We start from the raw sequence: 17,131 nt of genomic DNA, 5'->3' as shown, positions 1-17,131 counted from the left end.
CCTATTTTACATATCTAATCTATATGTGTAATTCCTCCAGGAGTTCCATTTCCCCTTATGGATCTTGAGGATGGTTCTGGAGCCATGGGAAAAGTAGCAAATGGTGACAAAGGGACATCCACTGCCTAGACTTCTTCACAAGCAAATATTTTTTTCTGAAAGGGAGTAATCAATCCAGATCATTGCATGATATTTATTTTATTTATAAGTTAAACATCCCAAGAAGCTTTAACAAAAATGTCTACTCCATTATCCAAAAAAGAGAAAATTATTTATTTAGTAGAACCTTATTTAACATTAGGTTACTCAATCTTAACAGTTACAGATAGGTAGCCGTGTTGGTCTGCCATAGTCAAAATAAAAAATTCCTTCCAGTAGCACCTTAAAGACCAACTAAGTTAGTTCTTGGTATGAGCTTTCGTGTGCATGCACACTTCTTCAGATACTGAAGAAGTATCTGAAGAAGTGTGCATGCACACGAAAGCTCATACCAAGAACTAACTTAGTTGGTCTTTAAGGTGCTACTGGAAGGAATTTTTTATTCAATCTTAACAATTATTGATCATGGATCATAAAAGATCAGTAATAATTAGACCACCAAAACCTATTACGTAAACCAACTGCTACATTTTTACCAGTTATAAATCTTGTTTAGTCTGCAGAGATTCAGTTCCCAATACACTATTTACAGTACAAACCTGAATATATCTACTCTGAAGTAAGCCCACTGAGTTCTGTATTATTTACTTTCAGGTAAGCAAGTATGCAATTGCCACTTAAGTCTAGTAGTCAGAACTGTTGTCTAGTTTAAAATTTTAGTATTTTTTATGCGTGAAAAGTTTTTTGCTTTCTTAAGTCTCATTCTGGATCAACATCATCTTTGTCTTCCCCAAATGCTGGCATCTCTCCCTTGGTCAACGACAGTTGGGGGTGCTCCTTTCCATCCAGTGTGATGTTTCACATGCCTGGCAATTAAGGCAGCCTTACCACTGATTTAGTCAGCATGCTGACCTGGTCAGTGTATGTAACAGAGGGCTCACACATACTTCTGTTTGCCCCATTGCTTTCTCCCAGGAAAACCCATTGTTTATTGCTCAGTTGGAACAAACAGCAATCAGGTTTTCCGTGGATTGACATTTGCTCTGATTCAGCACTGAAGAGCAGGTTTTCTGGGGGAAAGCGGTGGGGCAAAGACAGACCCCTGGCTAGAAAGCATGGGTCAAACAGAAAACAAGCATACGTATAGAGGAACCCAAAGACCTGACTGGATGGAGAAGGGGTTCATTTTTTTAGTTTTGCCTCCCAGGCAACAAACCCAGCTTCCCTGATCACAATGGCATTTGTCAGTCCTCCTTATTGTGCAACTTTATTGGCAGACTTTCCCCTTCTCAGGTTCTGTTTTTCCCATGAAGGAGCAAAGAGCCCTCTACCTTTACTGTAGGGAGATTCACTGGAGCCTCCAAGTTACTCTCAATCTCCTTCTTGTCCTCCTCCAGACTTGGATCTTCAGGTAAGAGGAAGGTGAAATGCTTGAGAGCTTCTCCAGGAACTGGTGCTGCCCGCTTCTCCGGATATGGGATCACAGAGAAACAGGCAGTGGGAGGAATGGGTGGCCCAGAAGGACCCAGTCCCAAGCCATTCAAGATCTACAGCAAGAAAGAAAGCTATATTAAGGCCTCATTGCAATGCTGCTATTGTAAAATGCAAATGAAATGACCTGCCTCTTTCTTTATACCAGTGGGCATATTGTTCTTCCTAGTATCGGCCACGGGAGACTAGAGGCATCTAGGTGGAACTGCATCCTTCCCACACATAGAATGGGGATTTAAAAGACCAGCTGCCCACAGCACCATAGCTGTTGAAGGATGGCATGAAAGGATGTCTGGATCTGTTGGCCATTCTTTTCTCGAGACTATGAGCCATTTGCCTGTCTCAAACTGCCATTGCCTGCCTGAAGACCTGCCTGTGCTGTGCATAAACAATTAAACCAATATTCTATGAGAGCTAGAATCATGCTTATTCTCTAAATGAAAACTGATGTCTTCAGGATTCCATCACATCTGTAAGGCTCCCTCAAGCTAAATTTCTACATTCTTGCTAATACTGGAGAGGTTCCTTTCCACTAGAATAATCCCCATTTCTCTGGTGTGTGGAGGCTAGCCCACATTCTGTGAAAATCACTGAGGGTCCCCACCTGGACGATATCTGGCAGCTTGCCACTCTCCAGGATCCTCTTGCCACTGGAGTCCTCAGAACTGAGCACCTGGAACTCCAAGCATGGGATCCCCACATCGGGTTCTCCCCCTACTCCCTCCTGCCCTCCAGCCCTGTTGTCCTCCATCGCTTTGAGCCTCTCTAGGCGCTCTCTCTCCACTCTCTCTTTCTCCAGGCGCTCCTTCTCTGCTCTCTCCTTCTCTAATCTCTCCTGGCGCTCTCTCTCCCTGTCCTTCCTGCCCTTGCGGCCTGAGGGTGCTTGCCGCTGGTCCTCTGCTTCCTCCTGCTTCTCTTCAGAGCCGGGTGGCAGCAGCTGCACCAACTGGACTCTGTCCCAGAAGGTCAGGATCTGGACTATGTCTTTCTGGTTGGCATCGTAGAGCTTGAACCTCAGAGCCAAGTTCTTCTCACTCTCGCTCATCATTTCCTTCTCGGCTTCCTCATCTTCCTGGGCTACGGGTGGGGCAGCTCCTGGCTGACCATTCTGTGGGCCCGCCTTACTTTTCCTCTTCTTCTCATCTTTGTCATTGACATTAAACTCTGGGCGCTCCTTGGTGGATGCTTTCCGCTCGATCCCTTCATTCAGCCTCCCGTCAGATTTCAAAGCAGGCACTGGGGCGTTCTGGAAGAGCAGAACCAAGGGGAAAAGGGAGAGCCTGTCAAGTACGCAGCTTCAGCCTTGCAGCTAGGAGCCCAGATAGCCACCCTTTCAAGCATTCTAAAGGATCCAAGTGTCCCAACAGCATGATGGTGATGATGATGTTGAGAGCCACCTAGGACTTGGCTTATTCCTAAAAAATGCAGGCCACTTCCCCACAAACTGGTCACTAAAGCTTTAAGAAACAAAGCCACTCAAACTGCCCGATGCTGCCAAGTGGAGATAAGTGCCCTGGCATGAGCTGGTGCAGCACTTAGCCATAGGAATCTTATCTCTTTTCTCCATCAGCCACATGCCCCTAGATCAGTGGTTCCCAAACTTTTTTGGGGCTCCTACCTCCTTGGTTCTGTAAACTCATTCCCAGTGCCCCCTACCCTACCCTATAAAAAGCATTATTCAGAATAGCAGTTTGCATAACACACTAAGGAACGTAAAAACACAATACAATTCAGAATAGTAACAATATACTGCACATTTTTTCAAAATTAAATGAAATTTGGTTTAACTACTTCAACAAAACTGATTAACTTGGTCCAGTGAGACCAGGTTTTCAAAATCTGATAGTCGTTTATACCTCCAGTACTGCCCTGCCACCCACTTGCCTCTAGGTAATCCCACTGTCCCCTGGTGGGAGGGGCAAGCACCACCCATTGGGGGAACCACTGGGTTCAAGGGCTGCTTGGGACTTACTTGCTTGCCTCCTTGCTGGGCCTTCTTTGCTGCAGCCTCCTCTTTCTCCTTGGCCACTGCTGCCTCCCTCTTGTAGCGCTTGCTCTTCCTCTTCATCTCCTCCTCCTCCCGCAGGCGCTCCAGTTCCTGCTGGTGCTTCTTCTCCTCCAGCTCCCGAGCCAGCTTCTCCTGCTCCCTTCAATGCATGGCACACAGGAAAATCAGGAACTTAATTCATTTCCCAGGTGCCTGAAAAACTTCCCCCAATCAAGCGTCCCCCCCCCCGATCAAGTATGAATCAGCTCAGCCTCTTCAGCCACCAAACCCCATCTCAGAGTACTCAAAAGGGCCCAGAGGCCTTCCCACCCCTGCTTCTGGCTAAAAAGGCAGCAGCTGGCTGCAGTTGGGAGGCTCCGATGCCAGGCAAATGCAACCCAGGTAACTAGGCATGGGGAGAAGTATGGCTTCCAGGATGACCAGCAATTTAGGATGTCCCAACCACGAGCAAGAATGTCCTTGTGAAACCTCTTGCCCTCTTCTCCCACTCCCTCCTCAGCTATCAGTAAGAAGTACAAAGTGTGTGTGTGTGTGTGTGTGAGAGAGAGAGAGAGAGGGGGGGGGGTTCCTTCTTCAGCTAGGAAGACTATATAGGGAGGCTGTTTGAGCAGTTCATTATGTCATTAGGTGCACCATGGGCCAGCCAACCTTTGGCAGGTCAGAGTCATTTTGGCCCTTTGAAGCCTATTTTGGAGCCTGGAGTCAACAGGGCTCTGATATGGATGATGAGGTGGAATCTGAACTCTTAGTTCCAGAAACTGGACTATAGGGATTTGGTGCCATCACCACATTCAGGCTGCAGTGTGTTGGACTGTCTGAATGTTGGCTCAGCATTTAGGGTCTCCTTCTTGAACCTTTCAAAGTATGCTTATTTGCCCTCATCTCCCCCAGTTTACATGCTTAAACACCCTCGGGGACATGTGCTTCTCACAGTTCAGGGATCAAGCCTGGGGAAAGAAGCCACAATGAGAGGATGAAGAACAGCAAAGATTATAATGGAAATGACCAGCGAACTACATCCATTCCTAAGGATAACTCTACAATCACTGCCCACAGTGACAATGTCCTCCCCGCTCTTTGAGGGACAGAGTATATTCCCAGGCCTGCTCTGACCTCTTTTTTCTCTCACGCAGGGCCAGCAACAGTTCATGATCAAACTGGACTTTTTGTTCTTCGGTGAGAGCATCATACTCCTCTTCATCCATCTCCTGAAGACGAACCTTCTCTCTTGCAATGGCCTCCTGCTGCTCCCGTTCTTCCAAGCAGACAAAGGAGAAAGAAAGACACCAGAAACTTACCAGGAGAGCCACATCCAAGGCAAGTGGCAATACCTCATGCCACCCATGCCCCCAACCCATTAAATTTATTGCAGAGCAAATATCAGGGGGTGGGGACAGCAAAACAGGGGAGTTGCAGATCAAACTGAGTAGTAGCATTAAGCTAAAATCCTGGGAGAGAATGATTGGGTTCTATATACAGTAGGGAGGGGTGAATCTCTCCATTTCCATTTCTCACCTTTCCACTCTTCAGTTTGTTTTCCACATTTCCAAATGAGTTTGCATTTTAAAAAAATAAAAATAAAAAACAAATCCTCATGAAAATTCATCAACATTTGACTGCTAATTTTTCCTAATATACGTAAGTTTGTATGCAGTTTTGCCTAAAACACATTTTTGCAAAGCAACGTTCCCTTATATTTGCATTTTTATGCACACTTGGGGTTGCCATATTTCACAAAGTTAATTTCCTGGCACCCACATAGTTGTTGAGCAAGACCCCAAGATTGTTGAGTTTTTAAAGGAAACCACCTTTTTGTGGGAACAAACCCAAATTGTTGAAAACCGGGGCAAGTGAAGATTTTTCCTAATGTATGGAAAGCCTGTAAACCAAATATACAAAAGTGAATTTCTCCCCCATCCCTGATTCTCAGCAACTGGAAGCAAAACAAAGAGGAACAGCTGGGCTAAGCAAGGGACCACCACCTTCCCAACTCCTCCTCCTCCTCCTCCTTACCTTCCTGCTCTTGCTTGGCCTTCTCTCTGGCTTTCATAGCAACAAAGTCCTGGAACAGGTTCACAAAATAGATGTGGCGCCTGTTGTTGATAGCTTTGAGTAGACAGGTAAGCGCCGATGCCATGCTGCGGGCAAACAAGGTATCCAGCCCATCAAACACCATGCCACGATAGCAGTCGCTCAGCTGTTGGAAAATGAAAGCACATCCCTGTTAGGCTCGGGCAAGGCTTTGGCCACTGCCAGGCACAGATCCTGTTGCAGCAGGAGTCACCTGGCAGCAGTCACTCTGCTGATAGGCTACCTGCATGAGAGAGATGGGAAGCAGGAGGCTCATCCCATCAGCTTTGCCAAAAAACAGCTCCATAAGGCACCTCCGGCCCCTGAACTGTTCATATGGCAGCTGGTCATGCTGAGAACTAATATTTAAGAAGTGGTGCCTGGTTTGCGTTCCCCCCCTTTTCTCACCCTATCCATTTTTCCTTGTGTGTTGTGTTTCTTAGATTGTAAGTCTGTGTGGGCAGGGACTGTTTAATTTAACATTGTATGTAAGATACTATGGGAACCTTTTTGGCAGATGAGTGGGGTACAAATGCTCTAAATAAATAAGTAAAGTGGTTCTAAAATCAGCTGAAGCACCACTGAATTGCTGGAAAGCAAACCAACTCCCCATCTTCCCTGTTGGAAAAGGGAGATAAGGCACTCTCCTGATGAGGTTTCTGAGATTTTTCTTGAAGATGGACTTCTGGCAAGCGATGGGCTGCACCTCACAACGGTTGGGAGAAATGTTTTTGCCAAAAATCTCAGAAACCTCATCAGGAGGGCTTTAAACTGACTAATGTGGGGGAGGGAGACAGTGCTCCTGAAGGTAGGAGTCTATCAATTGATGAAGATGATCATCCAAATGTCATAGACCAAATGGAGCAAACAGCACGCAGACCTAGTGGTGGGAGGAAAAAATCATTAAATAAGAGACATGGGGGAATGATTAATGGACTTCAATGTCTGTACACTAATGCGCAAAGCATGGGAAATAAACAAGATGAGCTTGAGCTCTTGGTACAGCAAACTAAATATGACATAATAGGCATCACTGAAACCTGGTGGGATAAGTCCCACGATTGGAATGTAATAATGGGGGGATACAATCTATTTCGGAGAAACAGACCAGACAAGAAAGGAGGAGGAGTGGCGTTATATGTCAGGGATGTGTATACCTGTGAAGAGATCCAAGATTTAGAACCTCAAAGCCAAAGTGAGAGCATTTGGGTCAAAATTAAGGGAGAGAAGAATAACAGAGACCTCATTGTGAGAGTTTACTATAGATCCCCAAGCCAAACGGAGGACATAGATGATGCCTTCCTGGAACAGATGGCCAAGCATGCAAAAGGAAGGGAGATAGTAGTAATGGGGGACTTCAATTACCCGGATATTTGTTGGATGTCAAACTCAGCCAAGAGCATAAGGTCAAACAGATTCCTCACTGGCCTTGCAGACAACTTCATTGTCCAGAAAGTGGGAGAAGCAACAAGAGGAACAGCCATTTTAGATCTGGTCCTAACCAATGTTGATGAGCTGGTTAGTGGGGTAGAAGTGGAAGGATCATTAGGCGCGAGTGATCATGCTCTTCTGAAGTTTACTATACAGCGGAAAGGAGCAGCCAAGCATACTAGGACTCAATTACTTGACTTTAAGAAAGCCGACTTCATAAAACTTAGGGAAGTGCTGGGTGAGATCCCATGGACAGTAATACTAAAAGGAAAGGGAGTTCATGATGGCTGGGAGTTTGTTAAGAGGGAGATAATAAAAGCACAACGTCAGGCAATACCAATGAGACGGAAACATGGAAGGTGCCTAAAGAAGCCAGGGTGGCTATCTAAAGAACTTTTAACTGAGTTAAGATTAAAAAAGGATGTGTACAAAAAATGGAAAAGGGGGGAAACCACCAAAGAGGAATTCAAACAAATAGCCAGCACGTGTAGACACAAAGTCAGAAAAGCTAAAGCACAGAATGAACTCAGGCTTGCTGGAGAGGTTAAAAGCAACAAAAAAGGCTTTTATGGGTATGTTCGTAGCAAAAGGAAGAACAAAGAAACAGTGGGGTCACTCAGAGGAGAAGATGGTGAAATGCAAACAGGGGACACAGAAAGGGCTGAACTCCTCAATGCCTTCTTTGCCTCAGTCTTCTCCGATAAAGAAAACAATGCCCGACCTGAAGAATTTGGAGCAAATGATCCAGCAAAGGAAACACAGCCCAGAATAACTAAGGAGATAGTACAAGAATACTTGGCTAGTTTAGATGTATTCAAGTCTCCAGGGCCAGATGAACTGCATCCAAGAGTATTAAAAGAACTGGCAGATGTGATCTCAGAACCACTGGCAGTCATCTTTGAGAATTCCTGGAGAACAGGCGAAGTCCCGGCAGACTGGAGGAGGGCAAATGTTGTCCCTATTTTCAAAAAGGGGAAAAGAGAGGACCCAAATAATTACCGCCCAGTCAGTCTGACATCAATACCAGGGAAGATTCTGGAGCAGATCATTAAGAAAACAGTCTGTGAGCACCTAGAAAGGAATGCTGTGATCACCAATAGTCAGCATGGATTTCTGAAAAATAAGTCATGTCAGACTAACCTGATCTCGTTTTTTGACAGAATTACAAGCCTGGTAGATGAAGGGAACTCAGTCGATATAGCCTACCTTGATTTCAGTAAGGCATTTGACAAGGTGCCCCATGATATTCTTGTAAAGAAGCTGGTAAAATGCGGTCTTGACTATGCTACCACTCAGTGGATTTGTAACTGGCTGACTGACCGAACCCAAAGGGTGCTCATCAATGGTTCCTCTTCATCCTGGAGAAGAGTGACTAGTGGGGTGCCACAGGGTTCTGTCTTGGGCCCGGTCTTATTCAACATCTTTATCAACGTCTTGGATGATGGACTCAAGGGCATCCTGATCAAATTTGCAGATGACACCAAACTGGGAGGGGTGGCTAATACCCCAGAGGACAGGATCACACTTCAAAACGACCTTGACAGATTAGAGAACTGGGCCAAAGCAAACAAGATGAATTTTAACAGGGAGAAATGTAAAGTATTGCACTTGGGCAAAAAAAATGAGAGGCACAAATACAAGATGGGTGACACCTGGCTTGAGAGCAGTACATGTGAAAAGGATCTAGGAGTCTTGGTTGACCACAAACTTGACATGAGCCAACAGTGTGACGCGGCAGCTAAAAAAGCCAATGCAATTCTGGGCCTCATCAATAGGAGTATAGCATCTAGATCAAGGGAAGTAATAGTGCCACTGTATTCTGCTCTGGTCAGACCTTACCTGGAGTACTGTGTCCAGTTCTGGGCACCACAATTCAAGAAGGACACTGACAAACTGGAACGTGTCCAGAGGAGGGCAACCAAAATGGTCAAAGGCCTGGAAACGATGCCTTATGAGGAACGGCTAAGGGAGCTGGGCATGTTTAGCCTGGAGAAGAGGAGGTTAAGGGGTGATCTGATAGCCATGTTCAAATATATAAAAGGATGTCACATAGAGGAGGGAGAAAGGTTGTTTTCTGCTGCTCCAGAGAAGCGGACACGGAGCAATGGAGCCAAACTCCAAGAAAGAAGATTCCACCTAAACATTAGGAAGAACTTCCTGACAGTAAGAGCTGTTCGACAGTGGAATTTGCTGCCAAGGAGTGTGGTGGAGTCTCCTACTTTGGAGGTCTTTAAGCAGAGGCTTGACAACCATATGTCAGGAGTGCTCTGATGGTGTTTCCTGCTTGGCAGGGGGTTGGACTCGATGGCCCTTGTGGTCTCTTCCAACTCTATGATTCTATGATTCACCCAAGCCAGCTACTGGCCAAGAAGCCTCCTTGCAGGGCACTCTCACCTGGGCTCCTGCACCTCAGTGATAATGCCAGTTAGGATTTCAGTGCTATTGCTGTGGCATCTAGCTATGTAACACTGGAACACAGAGGGAGAGACCTGAGGCCACCCACCCCAGGCCCTTTAACTGGAAGCCACAGCTTTTTCTGGCAAATCTGCTGCCTCCTTCGCCTTTCTCCATTTTCCCCAAGCATCACCCACTGTGGCCCTCTAGTATAGCTGCATTCCTCATCAAAATATAACTTTCATCCTCTCTTTGTCTGTGGAGCCTGGGATACTTCACAACCATCTTTGCAAAATACATTTTATGGGAATCCTGCTAGACAACTGGATCTAGATTATAGCTACTGCTCCACATTTTTAAAGCTCATTGGAAGTAGAAGTGATCCATAGCCCTTAGCACCATAGGAAACCCTAATTCTTGTTTGCCAGCTACAAGAGACCCTAAGTGCAGGTAACTTTACCTGCTCACACTCATCTCTTCAATTCTTTGCTCTCCCCATTTTCTTGGCAGTCTTCACAACTGCCAACATTTGATCTATAAACTCCTTGTGACAAAAACCTGACTTTTTTAGTTCACAATATTTCAATAAAGCACTATGTACAATGATGGAACAAGAATTGATAATATGATAGTAGTGATAAAATTGCCTGCAATAAATGTATCATTAGTACAGTGGTACCTCTGGTTACGTACTTAATTCGTTCTGGAGGTCCATTCTTAACCTGAAACGGTTCTTAACTTGAAGCACCACTTTAGCTAATGGGGCCTCCCGCTGCACCACTGGAGCACAATTTCTGTTCTGATCCTGAAGCAAAGTTCTTAACCTGAGATATTATTTCTGGGTTAGCGGAGTCTGTAACCTGAAGTGTATGTAACCCGAGGTACCACTGTACTCTCATTTTAGAATGAAAAACTGAGGTTGACAGGTGCTCATGGTCCCTCCATTTCTTTATTGTGATTGGCCAGGAATTGTGATTTGGCAATGGGTATTTGATAGTGCACAGGACTCTGGGCCACACTGGCTCTCCACTGGAATCACACCAGGAAAAGGGAGCCTAGAAAGCCATCTGCAACTCTGCCATGGTCCTTTATGCAGGAAGGGACAGGATACTCCTGACCTGGCAGGCAGACATTGTGCAGACCCAGGCCCAGGATTCCAGATGGAACCCCTGTGAGACCCCCAGGCTGCATGGCTAGTGTCTCCCTTTGCTGTTACCTGCATCCTCTCTGAAAGAATCTCCACCAATAGCTCCTCTGGAAGCACACAGCTCAACAGGCCGTAATCTCCTGCCACACTGCCACAGAGGCTAAGGCGCCGCTGGATCGGAGCGCTGGGAATAGGGCTGGACGGAATCTGTAAATTGGGGATAAGACAGAAAGTTCCTACAAGAAACCTGCTGAGCTAGAAGGCACCTGCTTCTCCCTTCAACTCAGCCACCCCTGGGTCACCACTTTCCCTCCCAGCTTAGGGAGATGGAATAAAGCATGGTCAATTGCCAAGAGGACAAGGGAGGGGAGTCTGAGGCAGGGGAGAGGCAGAAAGAGAAACACATATACAAACTAATAAATACACAACACTTTGAAAATTGACCTTTCCACAAAATATGGCTCTCTGGGCCAGTCTCTCAAAGCTGAGGTCTTTTTGTGCCTCCCATTAAGATGTGTCTCTTGTCCTTGGCCATCTGGGCTGCCCTCTGTGAGAGCAGGAACAGAGTGAGGGTCAGATGCCAAATTCTGACTAAGGGAAACTTTAAACACAAATGGCACCATTTAACTTCAAAACCAGCAGGATGTCTTTCCAAGGAAGGTGCTTCAGAGGCCTGATGTATGCATTGCTCTCTCCAAGCTTCAGCACCTGGTTATCAAAGGGCAGAGGGGCAGCTCCAACCAAGTGTCAAGACAAGTGGACCAGCCACAAGTGGCTCCTCTTCCCAAGGGCAGCTGCATCAGCACCCATTTTTTTCCAGTGGCTCCAAGGCCAGCAAGAGAGCCTGGTAAGAACTGCCCTCAAGGCATGAAAACAGGAATGTTTAACCAAAGGCCACTCTAGAAAGGTAGTATATTGCTTTGGGTGTATTCTGCAAAACATTCCTGACACAGTAATAGTGTATCAGCAGTGGGTTTATTCTGCTTTATTAGTTGTTCTACAATGCTACTGTGTAATTGCTGGCTGGAGAAGTTGCACTGCAATAAAACCAGGACAAGTATAAGCCAGAACATTAGTGCTGTATCATTGTGAATCTGCACTAAAAAGTATGTCTGCAGGGGCCCAAACACTTCAACAGTATAAGAAAAGGAATCCACAGTATGGTCTGAGAGGACCTGAAGTTGCTGCAGCATTCTTGAAGCAAAGCAAATACAAACTAATCAATTCCTGGATGGGTTACCATTGGGAGACCCACCTGAGAGAAAGGTAGGTGTATCAGAAGTATTTACAGAATGGCATTACAAGGGGCACTAGGTCTCAGCATTGGGACACCATACTATTCCCCTCAGGAAGGGGCAACAGGGTGGCAGGAATTTTTGGCAAATCTTAAGAAGCTGCCTTACAGTGAGTTGGACCATTGGTCTATCTTGCTCAGTATGGTTTACACCAACCTGGTGGGTTGATGGGAGTTGTAGTCCAACACCTGGAGGGCACCAGGTTGGTGGAGGCCTGTCTACACTGACTGGCAGAGGCTCTCCAGGATTTTAAACGAAGCAGGGTAGTTCCCCACTCCATCCTAGGAATGTCAACGATTGAACATTTGACCTTCTGCACGCCAAGCATATGCTCTACCATTGGGTCATTGCTCTTCCTCAGTTCTCTCACCTGGGATCCAGGTTGATCAGATTGTTGATGCTGCTGCTGCTTTTGTGATGTGTGACCTTCAGACTTGCCCTTTGCCGTCGCCGTGCTTCCCCTATAGCCTCTAGAGATGGCTGAGAGGGGTCCTGTTTTGGACTCTGAACTATGGCTGCCTTCTGAGGTGTGCTTACCCAGAGCCTCTGTACTGAGCCTGTTATTCAGAGGCAGGGTGAGCTGCCCTTCAGTTCCTTGATGGGAAAGACAGACAGACAGAAATAGTTCCTTGATGTTTTACAAGTCAGAGAAGTGAACACTACTTCAGCATCCAAACTTGGCAAGGCATAGTGATGAGATCTCAGTGGGTGAATTGGGAAAGGTTGGCCTCAGCCAACTATGTCTGCCTGGCTACCCATTGCAGTGTCAGCATAAGCAAGGGGAGGGAGCACTGTGCTCTCTTCCACTAGGCCTCTTTACCCAGAGCCAGGTTTTGAGGGCCTGTATCTAGTTTTGGGCCAAAAGGTCAGACTGGGCATATAGTTAGTGCAGCTCACAACAGCATCCCTGACTGAGCTGCTAGAGGCCCTCTCAGATGTGGGGTTGCAGAACATTCACACTGAGGTGACTGTTGGGTCAGCTCAGGTCTCCACAGCCTTCATGATAACATTAAGGTTTTCCTAATTTGTCGCTAGGCAAGACATACCTTCAAGTAGTTTCCCTATGGGAGAGTATTTGCTATTTGTTACATTTCTATCCCATCTTTTCCTCCAAAGAACTCAAGAAGGCATACGTGGTTCTTCCCCATCTCATTTAATTACCACAACAACCCTGCAAGGTAGGTTAGGCTGAGAGATCATGACTGGTCCAAGGTCATCACTCAGTGAGCTGAAGCTGAGTGGGGATTTAAGTAGCCGAGTGTGGATTTGATCCCTTGTTTCCCAAGTCCTATTCCAATGCTCTAACTACTACCCCACCACTGGATATACTCTGCTGGAGTGAGAGTCAAGCTGGTCCTGAGAAGAGAGTAAAAGTTCACTGAGGATGGGCTATGGGGAGCACAGGCAAAGGTCAGATGGGTACTTGCCATGATGTTGAAGACCCCCCCAACCCCCACTTACCCCCCTCTTCATTTTCCCGTTGTGCCAGTTCAATGGCAGCTCGGATGCAGAGTTCACGAGCACGAAGCCCTGCTGAAGTGTTCCCATCAGAGATGGCTTCCAAGACCACAGAATCAATGGATAAGCAAGCAGCACTGTAGTGTTTGGCAAGGGTGATGGCTGCACTGGACTTTCCTAGAGAAATCAGAGACAAAGGTATTGGTAAACACACACACACTTTCACCATCCATCATTTATTGACATCCCTTTATATCTGGGATGGAGGGGCTTTTTCAGTCTAAGGGCCACATTCTCTTCTGGACAACTTTCTGAGGGCCACATGGCAGTGGGGGGTGGGGCCGGAAGCAAAAGTGGGTGGAACAATGAATGTGAACAGTAAGCCAGTTTCTACATACTCTCTCACTTACCCCTCTCTTCCAGAGAAGCAATAATTCAAGGACATAGTCCAGTAAGACAAAAACATGGGGGGGGGGAGTAAACCAGAAGGGCCAGCAGTGATGGATGGGTGGGGTCTGGGGAGAGTTCTAACAGGAGTTCTTAACAGACTCTCTAAAACAGGAGCATGGCTGCCTTCCCAGGGCAAATCCCCTCTCCCTGGCACCCGCCATTCATCAAGGAAGAACAAGGCAGGTCACTAAGCCTGCTCTGCATTAAGCGCACCTCTAGCTTAGCCCATGGTTAGCATCAGCCTTGGCAAGAAAATGCCTCGAGTCCTTCAGCTCCCAAAAAAGTTGTTCACAAACTAAAAAATATTCAGAAGAGAGCTGCAAAAAACTGAGGATGACAGTGAGATCTCAGAGCACATGGTGGTACTCAGATGCCATCTGGGAGTATACAGTCACCACAGATGTAGCCCTGCTGCTCCGAGGTGGTCTCTGTACCTGTAAGGGGAGCACCATGGATGATGATGGCAATGCCCCTGCGGTTCCTGGCAGCCCGTCCTTCTGGAGATATATCAATGCCAAGGTGACGCGCAATGGCTTTTGAGACAGGGTTGTTGTCTAGCTCTCCCACAGCTTCCTTATTCTTGATCACACTTTGCTGACTCCCTCCTGAAAAGGAATCAGGGCTATAGACAGCTTGCTCAAAGGCCATATCCTTCAAAGGGCTTCAGAAAGGAAAGATGTTAGGTACAAATAGTACATCTTCAGAAATTGCACAGACCCTTTTATTTTCAAGGAGGAACAGAGGGTCGGCCAAATGGGAGAAATCCTTAAGGAATGCCACTCTCTCATCTTTGCTGCTGCAGATGGCAGGGGTGTCCGTGGCTTTTTTAATCCTTTACTGCAACTGACAGTATATATCTATACATTTGCTCTGGGGTTAAAAATAAATAAATCTAACTCCAGAACCTGTAATCTGTTTCAATTAGCTTATTTTGAATGCTTTATACTGATCCTGTCAGGCAGGGTAAGAAATTGTTTTTGTTTTAATTTATCACATTATTAATGTACTTGTATCTCTCTTCTTTCTATTGCTCGCTCTGTCCCTCCAGCCTCAACACCCTTTATGTGACTTCTTACCAATGCTGTCATGTGCATTTATCAAACACTGTGCATTGGAATTTCACCACAGACCCCTGAACATAACATGCAAAAAAGATCAGCAATATCAGGGGAGACAAGCCAAGAGTGAAGCCTCATTCCTCTGTCAACATAGTGAGGGCCTGTGCACAAGCAATGGGTGGACAGGGCTTAAGCCTTTGTCCAATGGGAAAAGTCAAGATAATGTATTTCCACTACAACTTCTGCAGCTGCTTCATGCTGGAGAACAAAATTTGCAGGAGATGGCATGCAACACAATTATGGGTCAAAAGGATTTTGTCAAGCCAGGTATTTTTGAGATTTAGAAAACATGCACTGGTCCACAATTCTAACACATGTGGAACCTAAACTCTCCTGATCTAGATTCAGGTAGGTAGTCGTGTTGGTCTGACGCAGTCGAAATATATACCGTATTTTTTGCACCATAACACTCACTTTTTTCCTCCTAGAAAGTAAGGGGAAATGTCTGTGCGTGTTATGGAGCGAATGCCTACGGATGGCAGGGGGATCTGCTGCGGTCGTGAGCAGAGGATCCATGGTTCCCCTTCCTTCCCTCCTCCGTGGCTCGCTTTGACACAGCAAAGCGGGAGAGGAGAGGAGCCTTCTCCTCTTATACCCCTCTTCTGTATTATTAACAGCATCCTTCTCCACCCACCCCACGCGTGTTCCTTGTCCCTTGGGTGCTTTTTCTTCCCTCCCCACTTAAAACATGGTTACAAAGCACGGATCCACATGGATCCTCAGGATTTTTGCACTGGGTCACCCCAAATTCACCATCAGATCACATAGCATGTCCATGGCTACAGCTTGCACCAAAAAAATCACGCACCCACTGTTGCCTGGGGCTGCAGTGGTGCAAAAACGTGGTTACAAAGCATGGATCCACATGGATCCTCAGGATTTTTGCATTGGGCTGCCCCAAACTCACCACATGTCTGTGGCCACAGCATGAACCACAAAAATCATACATCCGCTGTTTCGTTTAGAATATTTTTTTTCTTGTTTTCCTCCTCTAAAAACTATGTGCGTGTTATGGTCGGGTGCGTGTTATAGAGCGAAAAATACGGTAATTTTTTTTTTTAAATGTCCACTAGCACCTTAGAGACCAACCAAGTTTGTTCTTGGTGTAAGCTTTCTCCTGATCTAGTTCCTTATAGATTTTCACCATGAGGTGGCAGCAAAATGTCACTATGTGGATGTCTAAATCTTTCCCCATTACATCACATACATTTTCTTTTTTCAGTGGTGATGATGACATGCTCTTTTCACTGTCCCAGCAGCAATAGAAGCTCTCACTCACCTTGTCCTCTGTCTGTCCCTTCCTCTTCCTCTTCTTCCTCCTGATCAAATTTCGATTCCACCCTGAAAGTTCTGGTATCCTCATTAAGGGAAAGAGAAGGATGAGCAGAGGCCGCCGTGGATGTTGTTTGCCCAGCACTGGAAGGGAGGAGCTTCATCCCATGATCAGAAATTAAAGCATTTTCTTCTTCTTCTACTAAAGAGGAAAGGAGGTCAGATGTCACAGTGCATACAAGAGACACCAAGTAATGTACTGGTGGCACTTTCAGAAGTTCCCCACACTCGGTCTTAACCAAAGCAAACCAGTGAAGGACATGCCATTCTCTATAGACCAACCTTTGCCAACTTGGCACCTTCCAGATGTTTTTTCCACCAGCACCAATCAGCTCTTGGAAATAGGCTCAAAAACACAGAAGACTAGCTTCTAGCCTTCAGATTGTGTTGCCTGGACAAATAACTGCATTTATGTATGGCTCACCTTAACCAATTGTAAAATAAAATGGGCAGAGGCTGCTTTTGAAAGACACCATGGCTTTGGAATGAAGGGATAATGATTTATACCACCCACCCAGTTCATGCTCTATGTAGTCCATCCTGTGAAGGTGTGGTGATGTAGGGATTAGCACTGGGGGGGGGGGTGTTGGTAAAGGGAGAGGGGATTCAGTCACAGCAGCCAAGTCTGGGTGGGGAAGTAAGTCACAAGTCCTGTCAATGGGAAGCATCCAGATGTGCCAAGGTGGGAGAAGGGATTCCCCTGGCCTGGCACTTAGACCATACCCTTGGGCTGCAAATCTTTAAGAAACATACCCCACCCCCAATTCAATAATCCTGGAAACTGTAGTTTGTAAACTACTATTCCCAGGATTCTTTGGGGAACCCATGTGTTTCAAAT

At 46.2% G+C, this 17,131-nt stretch overlaps 1 protein-coding gene across 4 annotated transcripts in view; it reads right to left on the bottom strand.

The window, feature by feature from the left end:
• The window catches only part of HYDIN (HYDIN axonemal central pair apparatus protein), a 147,120-nt gene that overhangs the window by 42,129 nt on the left and 87,860 nt on the right, over positions 1-17,131 (bottom strand). For 3 of the 4 annotated variants that reach the window (XM_081199950.1, XM_081199951.1, XM_081199952.1), the window contains 10 exons: positions 16,241-16,435; positions 14,278-14,448; positions 13,397-13,570; positions 12,306-12,529; positions 10,710-10,847; positions 5,612-5,795; positions 4,712-4,853; positions 3,563-3,737; positions 2,195-2,836; positions 1,431-1,646 (listed from right to left, as the gene is read on the bottom strand). In XM_081199950.1, the coding sequence (XP_081056076.1) occupies positions 1,431-1,646; positions 2,195-2,836; positions 3,563-3,737; positions 4,712-4,853; positions 5,612-5,795; positions 10,710-10,847; positions 12,306-12,529; positions 13,397-13,570; positions 14,278-14,448; positions 16,241-16,435 (2,261 nt within the window). The remainder of the gene's footprint in view (positions 1-1,430; positions 1,647-2,194; positions 2,837-3,562; positions 3,738-4,711; positions 4,854-5,611; positions 5,796-10,709; positions 10,848-12,305; positions 12,530-13,396; positions 13,571-14,277; positions 14,449-16,240; positions 16,436-17,131) is intronic. The other variant, XM_081199953.1, reaches the window with a different exon arrangement.

This window comes from Podarcis bocagei (genome assembly GCF_964188305.1).
Source record: "Podarcis bocagei genome assembly, chromosome: 7".
NCBI lineage: Eukaryota > Metazoa > Chordata > Lepidosauria > Squamata > Lacertidae > Podarcis > Podarcis bocagei.
This window is presented reverse-complemented; position numbering and strand designations above follow the sequence as displayed.